This window comes from Ranitomeya imitator, chromosome 4, assembly GCF_032444005.1.
Source record: "Ranitomeya imitator isolate aRanImi1 chromosome 4, aRanImi1.pri, whole genome shotgun sequence".
Lineage (NCBI taxonomy): Eukaryota > Metazoa > Chordata > Amphibia > Anura > Dendrobatidae > Ranitomeya > Ranitomeya imitator.
In genome coordinates, this window is record NC_091285.1 from 15,354,507 (window position 1) to 15,374,794 (window position 20,288).

At 47.5% G+C, this 20,288-nt stretch overlaps 1 protein-coding gene across 2 annotated transcripts; it reads right to left on the reverse strand.

The window, feature by feature from the left end:
• Positions 1 to 450: 450 nt before the first annotated feature.
• LOC138675152 (aldo-keto reductase family 1 member C3-like) lies at positions 451 to 19,778 on the reverse strand. Of its 2 annotated transcripts, XM_069763160.1 has the most exons (9): positions 19,449 to 19,778; positions 18,928 to 19,095; positions 11,358 to 11,474; positions 3,577 to 3,654; positions 3,278 to 3,400; positions 3,086 to 3,198; positions 2,850 to 3,015; positions 2,557 to 2,639; positions 451 to 520 (listed from the first exon to the last, which is right to left on the reverse strand). In XM_069763160.1, the coding sequence occupies exons 1-9, from the start codon at positions 19,626 to 19,628 to the stop codon at positions 478 to 480; spliced, it is 1,071 nt and encodes a 356-aa protein (XP_069619261.1). In that variant the 5' UTR covers positions 19,629 to 19,778; the 3' UTR covers positions 451 to 477. The 2 variants fall into 2 exon arrangements, with proteins under 2 accessions (XP_069619261.1, XP_069619262.1); XM_069763161.1 differs by lacking the exon at positions 18,928 to 19,095 and having other exon boundaries at positions 19,449 to 19,633.
• Positions 19,779 to 20,288: the final 510 nt, after the last annotated feature.

A 20,288-nucleotide genomic window follows, 5' to 3' on the forward strand; every position in this document is an offset into this window, starting at 1 on the left:
GCCGCCTTCAGCCTGAATCTACAATGTGCACATGCCAATGAGAACAAGGAAAAACCCACCCCCCAAAATAATCCATATGCTACATAAATCAAAGCCTCATACAGCCACATCAGTGGAAAAAATATAAAAAGTTGTGGATGCTGAAAAGCCAAAGAAAATTGAAAAAAAAAAAAATGAAAAAAGGGGGTAAAATGAAACATGTCCCAGGTATTGCACCTCGGGGGTGGATCAATGCTGGTGACCTAGTGCCCCTCCCCTCTGTGAGTCCTCTCAGCCAATCAGCAGAGCCAGTGAGGTCATATGACTCTTTTGCATCCATAGGATCCGTGTGACTAGGTAAACAGGGAGCTCCCCCTAGTGGTGGTGGCAGGAGGTGCACAGAAATTTCTGTATAACCAGGATTGTAGGCAGAGTTGCCCTTTAAAAAAAGAATGGTAACAGGAACCAAACCACAAAAAATAGATTTTATTCGTCATGTTAATATTCGTCATGGTAGGGATATTCCGGATGGTCCTCACACCTACGAAGAAATGCAAAAAGTAAAAGTTCATATGGATTTAGTTCACAGAACAGTGACATTATTATAGCACTGTATGGCGATATTATTGGAGTGTTATATAGGATAGTATTAGAGCACTATATAGAGGCATTACTAGGGCATGATATGGCGATATTATTAGAGCGATATATGGGATGTTATTAGAGCAGCATTATTAGGGCAAAGTACAGCAATATTATTAGGGTACTATATGGCGATATTATAAGGGAACTATTTGAGGATACTATTAGAGCACTGTTTTGCGATATTATTAAGGTACTATATGGTGATATTATTAGGGTAGTATTTGATTATATTAGTACAGTACTATAATGCGAAAGTATTAGGGCACTATATAGCCACATTATTATAGCAATATATAGTGATCTTATTAGGGCATTGTATGAACATATTATTAGCTCACTATCTGACAATATTAGACCACCATTTAACGATATTAGGGAGAAATTTGGCAATATTATTAGGACACTTTTGGTGACATTATTAGGACACTATATGGCAATATTATGACACTACATATCACTAATATTAGGTCACTATTTGGCAATATTACTGAGGCATTCCTGGCAGTATTATTAGAGCACTATATGGCCATATTACTGATGCATTCCTGGCGGTATTAGGGCACTATATGGCCATATTACTGATGCATTCCTGGCGGCATTATTAGGGCACTATATGGCCATATTACTGATGCATACCTGGCAGTATTATTAGGGCACTATATGGTGATATTACTGATGCATTCCTGGCGGTATTATTAGGGCACTGTATGGCCATATTACTGATGCATACCTGGCAGTATTATTAGGGCACTGTATGGCCATATTACTGATGCATACCTGGCAGTATTATTAGGGCACTATATGGCCATATTACTGATGCATACCTGGCAGTATTATTAGGGCACTATATGGCCATATTACTGATGCATACCTGGCAGTATTATTAGGGCACTATATGGCCATATTACTGATGCATACCTGGCAGTATTATTAGGGCACTGTATAGCCATATTACTGATGCATTCCTGGCGGTATTGGGGCACTATATGGCCATATTACTGATGCATACCTGGCAGTATTATTAGGGCACTGTATGGCCATATTACTGATGCAGTCCTGGCAGTACTATTAGGGCACTATATGGCCATACTACTGATGCATACCTGGCAGTACTATTAGGGCACTATATGGCCATACTACTGATGCATACCTGGCAGTATTATTAGGGCACTGTATGGCCATATTACTGATGCATTCCTGGCGGTATTATTAGGGCACTATATGGCCATATTACTGATGCATACCTGGCACTATTATTACGGCACTGTATGGCCATATTACTGATGCATACCTGGCAGTATTATTAGGGCACTGTATGGCCATTTTACTGATGCATACCTGGCACTATTATTTGGGCACTATATGGCCATATTACTGATGCAGTTCTGACAGTATTATTAGGGCACTATATGGTGATATTACTGATGCATTCCTGGCGGTATTATTAGGGCACTGTATGGCCATATTACTGATGCATTCCTGGCAGTATTATTAGGGCACTATATGGCCATATTACTGATGCATACCTGGCAGTATTATTAGGGCACTATATGGCCATATTACTGATGCATTCCTGGCAGTATTATTAGGGCACTATATGGCCATATTACTGATGCATACCTGGCAGTATTATTAGGGCACTATATGGTGATATTACTGATGCATACCTGGCAGTATTAGGGCACTATATGGTGATATTACTGATGCATACCTGGCAGTATTATTAGGGCACTATATGGCGATATTATTGAGACATTATTTATGTTCTCATTATATATCAGTATATTTCTTGGCTAATTTCCCACAATGCTTTATCCAGAGGCCTCTGCTTGCCCCTGACATGACCCGTACGGATGCCACCCTCTGTCTCGGACATTTGTTTCGCACGTAGGGCAGTCTCATCTTCCATGGTATCGGGCACCGGATACTCACATTTCCATGCGGTCATAACGAAGATTCTTATTCTGCCCGTGGAGAACGGTCATGTCTTCTTCGGAAAGCTGGAAATCTAGAACCTGGGAATAAAAGAGACGAGTCCCAGAAAGGAGGAGGAACAACGACTCTCACTGATCCCCAAACTTACACCACGACTCATTGTCGCCCCCTGCTGGGCATCACCAGAATGCATGTGTCCAATGCTTCAGCGCCTGCGCAGAGGTCCATGGGCAGCAGTGGTAAAATAAGGGGGTAATGATTGGGTTCACCAATGGCCCTGATCCTAATACCTGTAAATTCTGTTTGATCCTCGCCGGGGTGAAGCTTTTGGCCAGGACAACGATCCCCCTCTGCAGCAGGTACCGCATGGCTACCTGGGCAGGGGTACGACCCAGCTTATGGGCTATAGTATTCAGCACCGGGTCCTCCAGGAGTACAGGGGCGCCCGCACCGATCCTGCAGACAGGGCCACAAATTATAGGGTTTCTATACAATCGTTCTCTGTCCCACCAGGATCAGTACTCACCCCCAGGTTTCGTCCCGGCTGGACCCCAGCACACTGTACGCCACCAGCGCGATGTCCCGCGACTTGCAGAACTCCAGCATTTTGCTTTGGTTCAGAAATAGGTGGCACTCTACCTAAACGGGACAGAGACTGCTCATCCTGGGCCCCCTGGTTCATGAACTCAACGGCAGGACGACGGTCAGCGGACCTTACCTGATTGCAGACGGGCTTGTGCTTCAGTCCCGGCTTATTCAGGATCATCTCCAGCTGCCGGCGGTTGAAGTTGGACACTCCGATGGATTTCACCAGCCCGGCGTCCTTACACCGCTCCATGGCCTGCGGGGTCAGAGGTGCAGACAGTAAGGGCTCGTTCACACCTCGCCACAGTCATGTTGGGGTTTTTGTGGTGTTTTTTAGGAAATGGAGGCTACTCGCGACATTGCGATATAATGTAATAGTATATAACGTGCCAGACTGTAATATCACGTGATGTAACAGATGACGTCCCTCACCTCCCAGATGTCTCGCAGGTCCGTGTGGCTAAACAGATATTTTCCGTTCTCATCCACAGGGATCATTTCTTCTCCAGTCTGAAAAAGACAAATATCAGGGTCACGGTGGCAGAAAAGTGCCCTCTATATACAGTGCCCGGAAAGTGCCCCTATATACAGTGTTAGGAAAGTGCCCCTATATACAGTGCCAGGACAGCGCCCTCTATATACAGCACCAGGCAAGTGCCCTCTATACACAGCGCCAGGAAAGAGCCCTATATATACAGTGCCGAGAAAGCGGAGATAGGTACAGTGCAAGAAAAGTGTCCAGAACAGACAGTATTGGCACAGTGCCCTCTACAGTGTTGGCACAGTGCCCTCTACAGACAGTATTGGCACAGTGCCCTGTACAGACAGTATCAGCACAGTGCCCTCTACATACAGTGTCGGCACAGTGCCCTCTACAGTGTCCGCACAGTGCCCTCTACAGAGAGTATTGGCACAGTGCCCTCTACAGTGTCGGCACAGTGCCCTCTACAGACAGTGTCAACACAGTGCCCTCTACAGACAGTGTCGGCACAGTGTCCTCTACAGACAGTGTCGGCACAGTGCCCTCTACAGTGTTGGCACAGTGCCCTCTACAGTCAGTGTCGGCACAGTGCCCTCTACAGACCGTGTCGGCACAGTGCCCTCTACAGACAGTGTCGGCTGTTGTGAATTCTGTGGCAGAGCTCCCTCCTGTGGTCACAAGTGGTACTTCGGCTGATTCTCTCTGTGAGCTTCCGTTGGTGGAGGAAAGTGGTACTGCGGCTTCTGAGTTTCCTTCCTCAGGTGATGTGGTGAAGTCGTTAGGTGCTGCTCTATTTAACTCCACCTAGTGCTTTGATCCTGGCCTCCAGTCAATGTTCTAGTATTGGACCTGTTTCCTCCTGGATCGTTCCTGTGGCCTGCTGCTCTGCATAGCTAAGTTCCGCTTTGCTATTTTGTTTGCTGTTTTTTTCTGTCCAGCTTGTCTATTTGTTTTTTCCTGCTTGCTGGAAGCTCTGGGACGCAGAGGGTGTACCTCCGTGCCGTTAGTTCGGTACGGAGGGTCTTTTTGCCCCCTTTGCGTGGTTTTTGTAGGGTTTTCCTATCCTCGCTCTGTTCAGAAAGTCGGGCCTCACTTTGCTAAATCTATTTCATCTCTACCTTTGTCTTTTCATCTTAACTCACAGTAATTATATGTGGGGGCTGCCTTTTCCTTTGGGGGATTTCTCTGAGGCAAGGTAGGCTTATTTTCTATCTTCAGGCTAGCTAGTTTCTCAGGCTGTGCCGAGTTGCATAGGGAGCGTTAGGCGCAATCCACGGCTGCCTCTAGTGTGGTTGGAGAGGATTAGGGATTGCGGTCAGCAAATTTCCCACGTCTCAGAGCTCGTTCTATGTTTTTGGGTTATTGTCAGGTCACTGAATGTGCTCTGACCTCTATGTCCATTGTGGTACTGAATTACCTTATCATAACAGTACTGGAGGCCCAAAGTACTAATGATTCTCAATAGAGGGAAAAAAGAAGTTCTGAGACTATTTTTTTCTCTCTGCACTGTGTTTTGCCTTTTTTTCCCCTAGACATTTGGGTGGTTCAGGACACAGGTGTAGCGATGGACATTAAAGGTCTGTCTTCATGTGTGGATCAGCTCACGGCAAGAGTACAAAATATTCAAGACTTTGTGGTTCAGAATTCTATGTTAGACCCGAGAATTCCGATTCCTGATTTGTTTTTTGGAGATAGAACTAAATTTCTGAGTTTCAAAAATAATTGTAAACTATTTCTGGCTTTGAAACCTCGCTCCTCTGGTGACCCAGTTCAACAGGTTAGGATCGTCATTTCTTTTTTGCATGGCGACCCTCAGGACTGGGCATTTTCTCTTGCGTCAGGAGATCCTTCATTAAGTAATATCGATGCGTTTTTCCTGGCGCTCGGATTGCTGTACGATGAACCTAATTCAGTGGATCAGGCAGAGAAAAATTTGCTGGCTCTGTGTCAGGGTCAGGATGAGATAGAGGTATATTGTCAGAAATTTAGAAAGTGGTCCGTACTCACTCAATGGAATGAAGGTGCGCTCGCAGCTATTTTCAGAAAAGGTCTCTCTGAAGCCCTTAAGGATGTCATGGTGGGATTTCCTATGCCTGCTGGTCTGAATGAGTCTATGTCTTTGGCCATTCAGATCGGTCGACGCTTGCGCGAGCGTAAATCTGTGCATCATTTGGCGGTATTACCTGAGCTTAAACCTGAGTCTATGCAGTGCGATAGGACTTTGACCAGAGTTGAACGGCAAGAACACAGACGTCTGAATGGGCTGTGTTTCTACTGTGGTGATTCCACTCATGCTATCTCTGATTGTCCTAAGCGCACTAAGCGGTTCGCTAGGTCTGCCACCATTGGTACGGTACAGTCAAAATTTCTTCTGTCCGTTACCTTGATCTGCTCTTTGTCATCGTATTCTGTCATGGCATTTGTGGATTCAGGCGCTGCCCTGAATTTGATGGACTTGGAGTTTGCTAGGCGTTGTGGGTTTTTCTTGGAGCCCTTGCAGTGTCCTATTCCATTGAGAGGAATTGATGCTACGCCTTTGGCCAAGAATAAGCCTCAGTACTGGACCCAGCTGACCATGTGCATGGCTCCTGCACATCAGGAGGGTATTCGCTTTCTGGTGTTGCATAATCTGCATGATGTGGTCGTGTTGGGGTTGCCATGGCTACAAGTCCATAATCCAGTATTAGATTGGAAATCCATGTCTGTGTCCAGCTGGGGTTGTCAGGGGGTACATGGTGATGTCCCATTTCTGACTATTTCGTCATCCACCCCTTCTGAGGTTCCAGAGTTCTTGTCTGATTACCGGGATGTATTTGATGAGCCCAAGTCCGATACCCTACCTCCGCATAGGGATTGTGATTGTGCTATCGATTTGATTCCTGGTAGTAAATTCCCAAAAGGTCGACTGTTTAATTTATCTGTGCCTGAGCACGCCGCTATGCGGAGTTATGTGAAGGAGTCCTTGGAGAAGGGGCATATTCGCCCGTCATCGTCGCCATTAGGAGCAGGGTTCTTTTTTGTAGCCAAGAAGGATGGTTCACTGAGACCTTGTATAGATTACCGCCTTCTAAATAAGATCACGGTTAAATTTCAGTACCCCTTGCCGTTGCTATCTGATTTGTTTGCTCGGATTAAGGGGGCTAGTTGGTTCACCAAGATAGATCTTCGTGGTGCGTATAATCTTGTGCGTATTAAGCGAGGCGATGAATGGAAAACTGCATTTAATACGTCCGAGGGCCATTTTGAGTATCTAGTAATGCCATTCGGACTTGCCAATGCTCCATCAGTGTTTCAGTCCTTTATGCATGACATCTTCCGAGAGTACCTGGATAAATTCCTGATTGTGTACTTGGATGACATTTTGATCTTCTCGGATGATTGGGAGTCTCATGTGAAGCAGGTCAGAACGGTGTTTCAGGTCCTGCGTGCTAATTCTGTGTTTGTGAAGGGATCAAAGTGTCTCTTTGGTGTTCAGAAGGTTTCATTTTTGGGGTTCATCTTTTCCCCTTCTACTATCGAGATGGACCCTGTTAAGGTCCAAGCCATCCATGATTGGACTCAGCCGACATCTCTAAAAGTCTGCAAAAGTTCCTGGGCTTTGCTAATTTTTATCATCGCTTCATCTGCAATTTTTCTAGTATTGCTAAACCATTGACCGATTTGACCAAGAAGGGTGCTGATGTGGTCAATTGGTCTTCTGCTGCTGTGGAAGCTTTTCAAGAGTTGAAGCGTCGTTTTTCTTCTGCCCCTGTGTTGTGTCAACCAGATGTTTCGCTTCCGTTCCAGGTCGAGGTTGATGCTTCTGAGATTGGAGCAGGGGCTGTTTTGTCGCAGAGAAGTTCTGATTGCTCGGTGATGAAACCATGCGCCTTCTTTTCCAGGAAGTTTTCGCCTGCTGAGCGAAATTATGATGTGGGCAATCGAGAGTTGCTGGCCATGAAGTGGGCATTCGAGGAGTGGCGTCATTGGCTTGAAGGAGCTAAGCATCGCGTGGTGGTCTTGACTGATCATAAGAACTTGACTTATCTCGAGTCTGCCAAGCGGCTGAATCCTAGACAGGCTCGTTGGTCGCTGTTTTTTGCCCGTTTTGACTTTGTGATTTCGTACCTTCCGGGCTCTAAAAATGTGAAGGCGGATGCTCTGTCTAGGAGTTTTGTGCCCGACTCTCCGGGTTTGTCTGGGCCGGCGGGTATCCTCAAAGAGGGAGTAATTGTGTCTGCCATCTCCCCTGATTTGCGGCGGGTGCTGCAAAAATTTCAGGCTAATAAACCTGATCGTTGCCCAGCGGAGAAACTGTTTGTCCCTGATAGGTGCACGAATAAAGTTATCTCTGAGGTTCATTGTTCGGTGTTGGCTGGTCATCCTGGAATCTTTGGTACCAGAGAGTTAGTGGCTAGATCCTTTTGGTGGCCATCTCTGTCGCGGGATGTGCGTACTTTTGTGCAGTCCTGTGGGATTTGTGCTCGGGCTAAGCCCTGCTGTTCTCGTGCCAGTGGGTTGCTTTTGCCCTTGCCGGTCCCGAAGAGGCCTTGGACACATATCTCTATGGATTTTATTTCAGATCTTCCCGTCTCTCAAAAGATGTCGGTCATTTGGGTGGTCTGTGATCGCTTCTCTAAGATGGTCCATTTGGTACCCTTGTCTAAATTACCTTCCTCCTCTGATTTGGTGCCATTGTTCTTCCAGCATGTGGTTCGTTTACATGGCATTCCAGAGAATATCGTTTCTGACAGAGGTTCCCAGTTTGTTTCGAGGTTTTGGCGAGCCTTTTGTGGTAGGATGGGCATTGACTTGTCTTTTTCCTCGGCTTTCCATCCTCAGACTAATGGCCAGACCGAACGAACCAATCAGACCTTGGAAACATATCTGAGATGCTTTGTTTCTGCTGATCAGGATGACTGGGTGTCCTTTTTGCCTTTGGCTGAGTTCGCCCTTAATAATCGGGCCAGCTCGGCTACCTTGGTTTCGCCGTTTTTCTGCAACTCTGGGTTCCATCCTCGTTTCTCTTCAGGGCAGGTTGAGTCTTCGGACTGTCCTGGTGTGGATACTGTGGTGGACAGGTTGCAGCAGATTTGGACTCATGTAGTGGACAATTTGACCTTGTCCCAGAAGAAGGCTCAACGTTTCGCTAATCGCAGACGCTGTGTGGGTTCCCGACTTCGTGTTGGGGATTTGGTTTGGTTATCTTCTCATCATGAAATGAAACGAGGTTTAAACTTAGGAGAGGAAACCTTCATAGGAATGAAGGTTTCCTCTCCTAAGTTTAAACCTCGTTTCATTGGTCCGTATAGGATTTCTGAGGTTCTTAATCCTGTGTCTTTTCGTCTGACCCTTCCAGATTCTTTTTCCATACATAACGTATTCCATAGGTCATTGTTGCGGAGATACGTGGCACCTATGGTTCCATCTGTTGATCCTCCTGCCCCGGTTTTGGTGGAGGGGGAGTTGGAGTATATTGTGGAGAAGATTTTGGATTCTCGTGTTTCGAGACGGAAACTCCAGTATCTGGTTAAGTGGAAGGGTTATGCTCAGGAAGATAATTCCTGGGTCTTTGCCTCTGATGTCCATGCTCCCGATCTTGTTCGTGCCTTTCATATGGCTCATCCTGGTCGTCCTGGGGGCTCTGGTGAGGGTTCGGTGACCCCTCCTCAAGGGGGGGAGTACTGTTGTGAATTCTGTGGCAGCGCTCCCTCCTGTGGTCACAAGTGGTACTTCGGCTGATTCTCTCTGTGAGCTTCCATTGGTGGAGGAAAGTGGTACTGCGGCTTCTGAGTTTCCTTCCTCAGGTGATGTGGTGAAGTCGTTAGGTGCTGCTCTATTTAACTCCACCTAGTGCTTTGATCCTGGCCTCCAGTCAATGTTCTATTATTGGACCTGTTTCCTCCTGGATCGTTCCTGTGGCCTGCTGCTCTGCATAGCTAAGTTCCGCTTTGCTATTTTGTTTGCTGTTTTTTTCTGTCCAGCTTGTCTATTTGTTTTTTCCTGCTTGCTGGAAGCTCTGGGACGCAGAGGGTGTACCTCCGTGCCGTTAGTTCGGTACGGAGGGTCTTTTTGCCCCATTTGCGTTTTTTTTGTAGGGTTTTGTGTTGACCGCAAAGTTACCTTTCCTATCCTCGCTCTGTTCAGAAAGTCGGGCCTCACTTTGCTAAATCTATTTCATCTCTACGTTTGTCTTTTCATCTTAACTCACAGTCATTATATGTGGGGGCTGCCTTTTCCTTTGGGGGATTTCTCTGAGGCAAGGTAGGCTTATTTTCTATCTTCAGGCAAGCTAGGTTCTCAGGCTGTGCCGAGTTGCATAGGGAGCGTTAGGCACAATCCACGGCTGCCTCTAGTGTGGTTGGAGAGGATTAGGGATTGCGGTCAGCAAAGTTCCCACGTCTCAGAGCTCGTTCTATGTTTTTGGGTTATTGTCAGGTCACTGAATGTGCTCTGACCTCTATGTCCATTGTGGTACTGAATTACCTTATCATAACAGTCGGCACAGTGCCCTCTACAGACAGTAACGGCACAGTGCCCTCTACAGTGTCAGCAGAGTACCCTCTACAGTGTCGGCACAGTGCCCTCTACAGACAGTGTCGGCACTGTGCCCTCTACAGACAGTAACGGCACAGTGCCCTCTACAGACAGTGTCAGCACAGTGCCCTCTACAGACAGTGTCGACACAGTGTCCTCTACAGACAGTGTCGGCACAGTGCCCTCTACAGACAGTAACGGCACAGTGCCCTCTACAGACAGTGTCAGCACAGTGCCCTCTACAGACAGTGTCAGCACAGTACCCTCTACAGTGTCGGCAAAGTGCCCTCTACAGACAGTGTCGGCACAGTGCCCTCTACAGTGTCGGCACAGTGCCCTCTACAGACAGTGTCGGCACAGTGCCCTCTACAGACAGTGTCGGCACAGTGCCCTCTACAGACAGTGTCTGCACAGTGCCCTCTACATACAGTGTTGGCACAGTGCCCTCTACAGACAGTGTCAGCACAGTACCCTCTACAGACAGTGTCGGCACAGTACCCTCTACAGTGTCGGCACAGTACCTTCTACAGACAGTGTCGGCACAGTACCTTCTACAGTGTCGGCACAGTACCCTCTACAGACAGTGTCGGCACAGTGCCCTCTACAGACAGTGTCAGCATAGTGCCCTCTACATACAGTGTTGGCACAGTGCCCTCTACAGTGTCGGCACAGTGCCCTCTACAGAGAGTATTGGCATAGTGCCCTCTACAGTGTCGGCACAGTGCCCTCTACAGACAGTGTCAGCACAGTGCCCTCTACAGACAGTGTCGGCACAGTGCCCTCTACAGACAGTGTCGGCACAGTGCCCTCTACAGACAGTAATGGCACAGTGCCCTCTACAGACAGTGTCAGCACAGTGCCCTCTACAGACAGTGTCGGCACAGTGCCCTCTACAGACAGTGTCGGCACAGTGCCCTCTACAGACAGTGTCGGCACAGTGCCCTCTATAGACAGTGCCAAGAAGTGTCCTCTATATACAGAAATGTGTCATATATAATGGCTCCCAAAACACAGGGCCAGACAATGCTGCTCTTATGGAATTAAATCATTTCTCAGTTACCTAGTAGAGGGAAAGGGTTGGATAAACATTCATATGTATCTATCTCCCCTGGTGGTGGCTGTCCTGATAGTAGGAATCTACATCAATACAACTCGCAGAACACCCCCCCTCACCCGCTTTCCCAAAAACAGATATTAAAAATAACTGCCCACTCACCTTAAACGCCACAGGCATGTGAATTAGGAAGAGATCAAGGTAATCCATCTGCAGGTCTTTTAGGGATTTTTCCAGGACTGGGCGCACCAGATCCGGAGAGTGAAAAGTGCTCCATAGCTAAAAAGCACAAAATATCTGTAATCATTGGTCCCAGAAGTCGTATAAATTAATATTCATGGAGCTCCCCCTAGTGGTGGCTGCACGCACCATCTTATCATGTATCACTATATACAGTGAGCTCCCCCTAGTGGTGACTGCAGACAGAATTTTATCATGTATCTCTGTACACAGGGAGCTCCCCCTAGTGGTGACTGCAGACAGGATCTTATCATGTATCTCTGTATACAGGGAGCTCCCCCTAGTGGCTGCAGACAGGATCTTATCATGTATCTCTGTATACAGGGAGCTCCCCCTAGTGGTGGCTGCAGACAGGATCTTCTCCTATGTATAGCACTCATGCTCTGTTCACATTGCTTAGCAGCGCAGATCCATTCAGTCCCACCATCCAACACAAGAGACGCTCTCACAAATCACTTAACCATCTGCTCACTCTTTCGATCCTCCTCCTCCTAGTTGCTGGAGACATCTCTCCAAACCCCGGCCCCCCATGTTATAGCCAGTCAAACCTCCCAATTGCTACACCCAGAAACCCCTCTAACCTTATTAATATTCCCTGCATGCCTTCTGTCTCTTTGAATTGTGCCCTTTGGAATTCTCGCTCTGTGTGTAATAAACTCTCCTTCATCCATGACTTCTTCCTTTCTAATTCTCTTAATCTCCTAGCTCTTACTGAAACCTGGATCCAGCAGTCAGACACCACCGCTGCTGCTGCTCTTTCATATGGTGCACTACACTTTTCTCATACCCCAAGATCGGACAACAGAGCAGGTGGAGGCGTTGGTCTGCTCCTTTCACCAAAATGTACTTTCCAAGTTATCCCCCAAGTACCCTCACTTGTCTTCCCTTCCTTTGAGGTCCATGTGGTCAGACTCTACGTCCCCTTCTCCATGCGAGTGGTGGTGGTGTATCGTCCTCCCGGCCCCTCTCATCAGTTCCTGGATCACTTTGCCACCTGGCTTCCACACTTTCTTTCCTGTGACACCCCCACCCTTATCATGGGTGATTTCAACATCCCTATTGCCTCTCCCCTCTCCCAATCTGCTTCTCACCTTTTGGCTCTAACCTCCTCTTTCGGCCTCTCGCAGCATACTAACTCGCCAACACATGAAGATGGAAACTCCCTTGACTTGGTCTTCTCCCGGCTTTGCTCAGTGGATGATTTCACAAACTCCCCTCTCCCACTCTCTGACCACCACCTTCTTTCATTCTCTATCAAGAACTGCCATCCCGCTCAGGTCACCCCCACTTTCCACACTTATAGAAACATACAGGCCATTAACACCCAGGAACTTATGAAGAACTTGCAGTCCTCATTGGCCCCAATCTCCTCCATCTCATGTCCTGATTCTGCTCTGAAGCATTACAATGAAACCCTGCAAAGTGCCCTGGATGAAGCTGCTCCTCCTATACATAAAACAACTCGGCACAGACGGCAACAACCGTGGCACACGCTGCAAACACGTTTCCTGCAGCGGTGCTCCAGGTGCGCAGAACGTCTGTGGAGAAAATCTAATCTACCCGAAGATTTCATCCATTATAAGTTCATGCTAAAGACATACAATTCTGCCCTTCACCTCTCCAAACAAACCTACTTCAACACCCTCATCACCTCCCTGTCCAATAACCCTAAACGTCTCTTTGACACGTTCCAGTCCCTACTCAACCCAAGAGCGCAGGCCCCAACCACGGATCTCCGTGCTGACGATCTGGCCAATTACTTCAAAGAAAAAATTGACCATATTCGACAGGAAATCATCTCCCAATCTCTTCATACCATGCACTGTCCTCCCTCCCCCACTGCATCTAGTTCACTCTCTGACTTTGAACCAGTTACAGAAGAAGAAGTAAGCAGGCTCCTTGCATCTTCTCGCCCGACCACTTGCACCAGTGACCCCATTCCGTCACATTTCCTCCAGTCCCTTTCCCCGGCTGTCACCTCTCACCTAACAAAAATATTCAACCTTTCCCTCACTTCCGGTATTTTTCCCTCCTCATTTAAGCATGCCATCATACATCCATTACTTAAAAAACCATCCCTCGACCAAAACTGTGCCGCTAATTATAGACCTGTCTCTAATCTTCCCTTCATCTCTAAACTCCTCGAACGCCTGGTCCACTCCCGTCTTACCCGCTATCTCTCAGATAACTCTCTTCTCGACCCTCTTCAATCTGGTTTCCGCTCTTTACACTCTACTGAAACTGCCCTCACTAAAGTCTCTAATGACCTACTAACAGCTAAATCTAATGGTCACTACTCCATGCTAATTCTCTTGGATCTCTCTGCAGCATTTGATACTGTGGATCATCAGCTCCTCCTCACTATGCTCCGCTCCATCGGCCTCAAGGACACCGTTCTCTCCTGGTTCTCCTCCTATCTCTCTGACCGATCCTTCACTGTATGTTTCGCTGGTTCCTCCTCCTCTCACCTTCCCCTTACTGTTGGGGTTCCTCAAGGATCAGTCCTAGGCCCCCTCCTCTTCTCTTTGTATACTGCCCCTATTGGACAAACAATCAGTAGATTTGGCTTCCAGTACCATCTCTATGCTGACGACACCCAACTATACACTTCTTCTCCTGATCTCACGCCTGCCTTATTAGAAAACACCAGTGATTGTCTTACCGCTGTCTCTAGCATCATGTCCTCCCTCTATCTGAAACTAAACCTGTCAAAAACTGAACTCCTCGTGTTTTCTCCCTCTACTAACCTACCTTTGCCTGACATTGCCATCTCCGTATGCGGTTCCACCATTACTCCAAAGCAACATGCCCGCTGCCTTGGGGTCATCCTTGATTCTGACCTTTCATTCACCCCCCACATCCGATCACTGGCTCGCTCTTCTTACCTGCATCTCAAAAACATTTCTAGAATTCGCCCTTTTCTTACTTTCGACTCTGCAAAAACTCTTACTGTTTCACTTATTCATTCTCGTCTGGACTATTGTAACTCTCTACTAATCGGCCTCCCTCTTACCAAACTCTCCCCGCTCCAATCTGTCCTGAATGCTGCTGCCAGGATCATATTCCTCACCAACCGTTACACCGATGCCTCTACCTTGTGCCAGTCATTACACTGGTTACCCATCCACTCAAGAATCCAGTACAAAACTACTACCCTCATCCACAAAGCACTCCATGGCTCAGCACCACCCTACATCTCCTCTCTGGTCTCAGTCTACCACCCTACCCGTGCCCTCCGCTCCGCTGATGACCTCAGGTTAGCATCCTCAATAATCAGAACCTCCCACTCCCGTCTCCAAGACTTTACACGTGCTGCGCCGATTCTTTGGAATGCACTACCTAGGATAATACGATTAATCCCCAATCCCCACAGTTTTAAGCGTGCCCTAAAAACTCATTTGTTCAGACTGGCCTACCGCCTCAATGCATTAACCTAACGATCCCTGTGTGGCCTATATTAAAAAAAAAAAAAAAATTAATTAACTGGTTCATGCAGCTTTACATGAACACCCAAGCCTTACACTATGGCTGGTCTGAATAACTATAGCAATTGTTACCATCCACCTCTCGTGTCTCCCCTTTTCCTCATAGTTTGTAAGCTTACGAGCAGGGCCCTCACTCCTCTTGGTATCTGTTTTGAACTGTATTTCTGTTATGCTGTAATGTCTATTGTATGTACAAGTCCCCTCTATAATTTGTAAAGCGCTGCGGAATATGTTGGCGCTATATAAATAAAAATTATTATTATTATTATTATTATTATCATGTATCTCTGTGTACAGGGAGCTCCCCCTAGTGGTAGCTGCAGACAGGATCTTATCATGTATCTCTGTATACAGGGAGCTCCCCCTAGTAGTGGCTGCAGACAGAATCTTATCATGTATCTCTGTATATAGGGAGCTCCCCCTAGTGGTGGCTGCAGACAGGATCTTATCATATATCTCTGATTACAGGGAGCTCCCCCTAGTGGTGGCTGCAGACAGGATCTTATCATGTATCTCTGTATACAGGGAGCTCCCCCTAGTGGTGACTGCAGACAGGACCTTATCATGTTCCTCTGTATACAGGGAGCGCCCCCTAGTGGTGGCTGCAGACAGGACCTTATCATGTTTCTCTGTATACAGGGAGCTCCCCCTAGTGGTGGCTGCAGACAGGATCTTATCATGTATCTCTGTATACAGGGAGCTCCCCCTAGTGGTGGCTGCAGACAGGATCTTATGTATCTCTGTATACAGGGAGCTGCCCCTAGTGGTGGCTGCAGACAGGATCTTATCATGTATATCTGTATACAGGGAGCTCCCCCTAGTGGTGGCTGCAGACAGGATCTTATAATGTATCTCTATGCAGGGAGCTCCCCCTAGTGGAGACTGCAGACGGGATCTTATCATGTATCTCTGTATACAGGGAGCTCCCCCTAGTGGTGGCTGCAGACAGGATCTTATCATGTATCTCTGTATACAGGGAGCTCCCCCTAGTGGTGGCTGCAGACAGGATCTTATCATGTATCTCTATGCAGGGAGCTCCCCCTAGTGGTGACTGCAGACAGGATCTTATCATGTATCTCTGTATACAGGGAGCTCCCCCTAGTGGTGGCTGCAGACAGGATCCTATCATGTATCTCTGTATACAGGGAGCTCCCCTAGTGGTGGCTGCAGACAGGATCTTATAATGTATCTCTGTATACAGGGAGCTCCCCCTAGTGGTGACTGCAGACAGGATCTTATCATGTATCTCTGTATACAGGGAGCTCCCCCTAGTGGTGGCTGCAGACAGGATCTTATCATGTATCTCTGTATACAGGGAGCTCCCCCTAGTGGTGGCTGCAGACAGGATCTTATCATGTATCTCTGTATACAGGGAGCTCCCCCTAGTGGTGGCTGCAGACAGGATCCTATCATGTATCTCTGTATACAGGGAGCTCCCCTAGTGGTGGCTGCAGACAGGATCTTATAATGTATCTCTGTATACAGGGAGCTCCCCCTAGTGGTGACTGCAGACAGGATCTTATCATGTATCTCTGTATACAGGGAGCTCCCCCTAGTGGTGGCTGCAGACAGGATCTTATCATGTATCTCTGTATACAGGGAGCTCCTCCTACTGGTGGCTGCAGACAGGATCTTATCATGTATCTCTGTATACAGGGAGCTCCCCCTAGTGGTGGCTGCAGACAGGATATTATCATGTATCTTTGTATATAGGGGGCTCCCCCTAGTGGTGGATGCAGACAAGATCTTATCATGTATCTCTGTATACAGGGAGCTCCCCCTAGTGGTGACTGCAGACAGGATCTTATCATGTATCTCTGTATACAGGGAGCTCCTCCTAGTGGTGGCTGCAGACACGATCTTATCATGTATCTCTGTATACAGGGAGCTCCCCCTAGTGGTGGCTGCAGACAGGATCTTATCATGTATCTCTGTATACAGGGAGCTCCCCCTAGTGGTGGCTGCAGACAGGATATTATCATGTATCTTTGTATATAGGGGGCTCCCCCTAGTGGAGACTGCAGACGGGATCTTATCATGTATCTCTGTATACAGGGAGCTCCCCCTAGTGGTGGCTGCAGACAGGATCTTGTCATGTATCTCTGTATACAGGGAGCTCCCCCTAGTGGTGGCTGCAGACAGGATCTTATCATGTATCTCTATGCAGGGAGCTCCCCTAGTGGTGACTGCAGACAGGATCTTATCATGTATCTCTGTATACAGGGAGCTCCCCCTAGTGGTGGCTGCAGACAGGATCCTATCATGTATCACTGTATACAGGGAGCTCCCCTAGTGGTGGCTGCAGACAGGATCTTATAATGTATCTCTGTATACAGGGAGCTCCCCCTAGTGGTGACTGCAGACAGGATCTTATCATGTATCTCTGTATACAGGGAGCTCCCCCTAGTGGTGGCTGCAGACAGGATCTTATCATATATCTCTGTATACAGGGAGCTCCTCCTACTGGTGGCTGCAGACAGGATCTTATCATGTATCTCTGTATACAGGGAGCTCCCCCTAGTGGTGGCTGCAGACAGGATATTATCATGTATCTTTGTATATAGGGGGCTCCCCCTAGTGGTGGATGCAGACAAGATCTTATCATGTATCTCTGTATACAGGGAGCTCCCCCTAGTGGTGGCTGCAGACAGGATCTTATCATGTATCTCTGTATACAGGGAGCTCCCCCTAGTGGTGGCTGCAGACAGGATCTTATCATGTATCTCTGTATACAGGGAGCTCCCCCTAGTGGTGGCTGCAGACAGGATCCTATCATGTATCTCTGTATACAGGGAGCTCCCCCTAGTGGTAGCTGCAGACAGGATCTTATCATGTATCTCTGTATACAGGGAGCTCCTCCTAGTGGTGGCTGCAGACACGATCTTATCATGTATCTCTGTATACAGGGAGCTCCCCCTAGTGGTGGCTGCAGACAGGATCTTATCATGTATCTTTGTATATAGGGGGCTCCCCCTAGTGGTGGATGCAGACAAGATCTTATGTATCTCTGTATACAGGGAGCTCCCCCTAGTGGTGACTGCAGACAGGATCTTATCACGTATCTCTGTATACAGGGAGCTCCCCCTAGTGGTGGCTGCAGACAGGATCTTATCATGTATCTCTTTATACAGGGAGCTCCCCCTAGTGGTGGCTGCAGACAGGACCTTATCACGTATCTCTGTATACAGGGAGCTCCCCCTAGTGGTGGCTGCAGACAGGATCTTATCATGTATCTCTGTATACAGGGAGCTCCCCCTAGTGGTGGCTGCAGACAGGACCTTATCACGTATCTCTGTATACAGGGAGCTCCCCCTAGTGGTGGCTGCAGACAGGATCTTATCATGTATCTCTGTATACAGGGAGCTCCTCCTAGTGGTGGCTGCAGACAGGATCTTATCATGTATCTCTGTATACAGGGAGCTCCCCCTAGTGGTGGCTGCAGACAGGACCTTATCACGTATCTCTGTATACAGAGATCTCCCCCTAGTGGTGGCTGCAGACAGGATCTTATCATGTATCTCTGTATACAGGGAGCTCCCCCTAGTGGTGACTGCAGACAGGATCTTATCATGTATCTCTGTATACAGGGAGCTCCCCCTAGTGGTGACTGCAGACAGGATCTTATCACGTATCTCTGTATACAGGGAGCTCCCCCTAGTGGTGGCTGCAGACAGGATCTTATCATGTATGTCTGTATACAGGGAGCTCCCCCTAGTGGTGGCTGCAGACAGGATCTTATCATGTATCTTTGTATATAGGGGTCTCCCCCTAGTGGTGGATGCAGACAAGATCTTATGTATCTCTGTATACAGGGAGCTCCCCCTAGTGGTGACTGCAGACAGGATCTTATCATGTATCTTTGTATATAGGGAGCTCCCCCTAGTGGTGACTGCAGACAGGATCTTATCATGTATCTCTGTATACAAGTAGCTCCCCCTAGTGGTGGCTGCAGACAGGATCTTATCATGTATCTGATGAGGTTGTACCTGATTTTTTTAATGTCTTACTTTTCCAGTTTGGAACAAATCTTCTCTTTTTATGGTCCCGTCTGCGATCTTATCCTTAATGGCTCGGCCAACTTCTTCCTCATTGCCGTACAAGTAGGCGCCGTCAATGTGGCGGTACCCGGCTTCAATGGCCAATCTTGTAGCTTCTTCAGACAAGCTTTTCGGATACTGAAGACGTGAGAGTGCTCAGTTTAAGGGCTCAATACAAAATATGCAAGAAACGTTAAGTCAAGTGGTATTTTTACCATGGGTTTAGGTTGGACTACAACCTCATCATTCTCTAGTGCCAAATGGGGATTAGGGGGCCTCCTTTCTCTGACATAGGGCAGTACCAGAGATCTCAGATGGAAGTCCCCATATTTAGGATACAATGAGCTGTGATAAGAGCAGAACCTGGGGTGTAAGACACAGACGTCCTAAGATCTACCTAATAGAACCTAATAGCCAGGCCCTGCCCCACTATAACAGTAGCCGACTAGTTTGGGAAATATTTAAGTAAATGACGCGTTGCCCCCACTCACCTTTTCGGGGGCGTATGTCCCAAATCCAACTACAGGGATTCTGTGACCATCATTGAGAAGGACGTAGGGCTCCACGGCCATGATGACGAAAGGTGGAGTCAGCGGTCGGTGCACACGGTGGCGTTTAACCTCTCTAATCAGAAATCTGCAGATAGTTTTGACGGTTCTTCTAAATATCATTGTCTCCTCCCATTATCTCCACTCCCACCTCCACCATTCTCGGGAAGGACGGCCCCAGGATGTTTGCAGTGTGATTGCCAAGTTTCCAATGCTAATCCAAAGCACGGAATGTTCAGGAAAACATGTAACTTCTTCCCCTAAACTGCGGAGAATTTCACTTTTTTTCATAACTGCAGTTTGTGCTTCAGAGCTGCTGTAAAAAAACAATCTAGCATTTTCTGTATACAGCTCTGATGCAGACCAAATGTGTCGCCCTGGTTACAGACTACTATCGTGCAGTAGTCTGCATTCTGCGGCGAGGGGAGAAATTCTGAATCTTGAAAATCGCTATTTAGGCAACTCCTTATAAAGGTACAGATTGATAATCCTGCTTATTGGGGGGTTTCGGATTAATGGAATTTTACAGTGACTTGCTGAGTCATCCTATACATTATATACTGTACTAGCTTTTTCCAGCCAGCTAACGCTCGGCACGCTCATTGCTATCTAATTAACGCTGCTGGTGATTAAAGTAAAGTAAATAATGACAACATTCAATAGCGCTTACGCAGGTAGTAAATTAACTTAATATGAAGTTAATAACAGTGTGGGGACGGAGCTTCATGTGGTAATGTGTTGGGATGGAGCCTCGTGTGGTAATGTGTGTGGACAGAGCCTCGT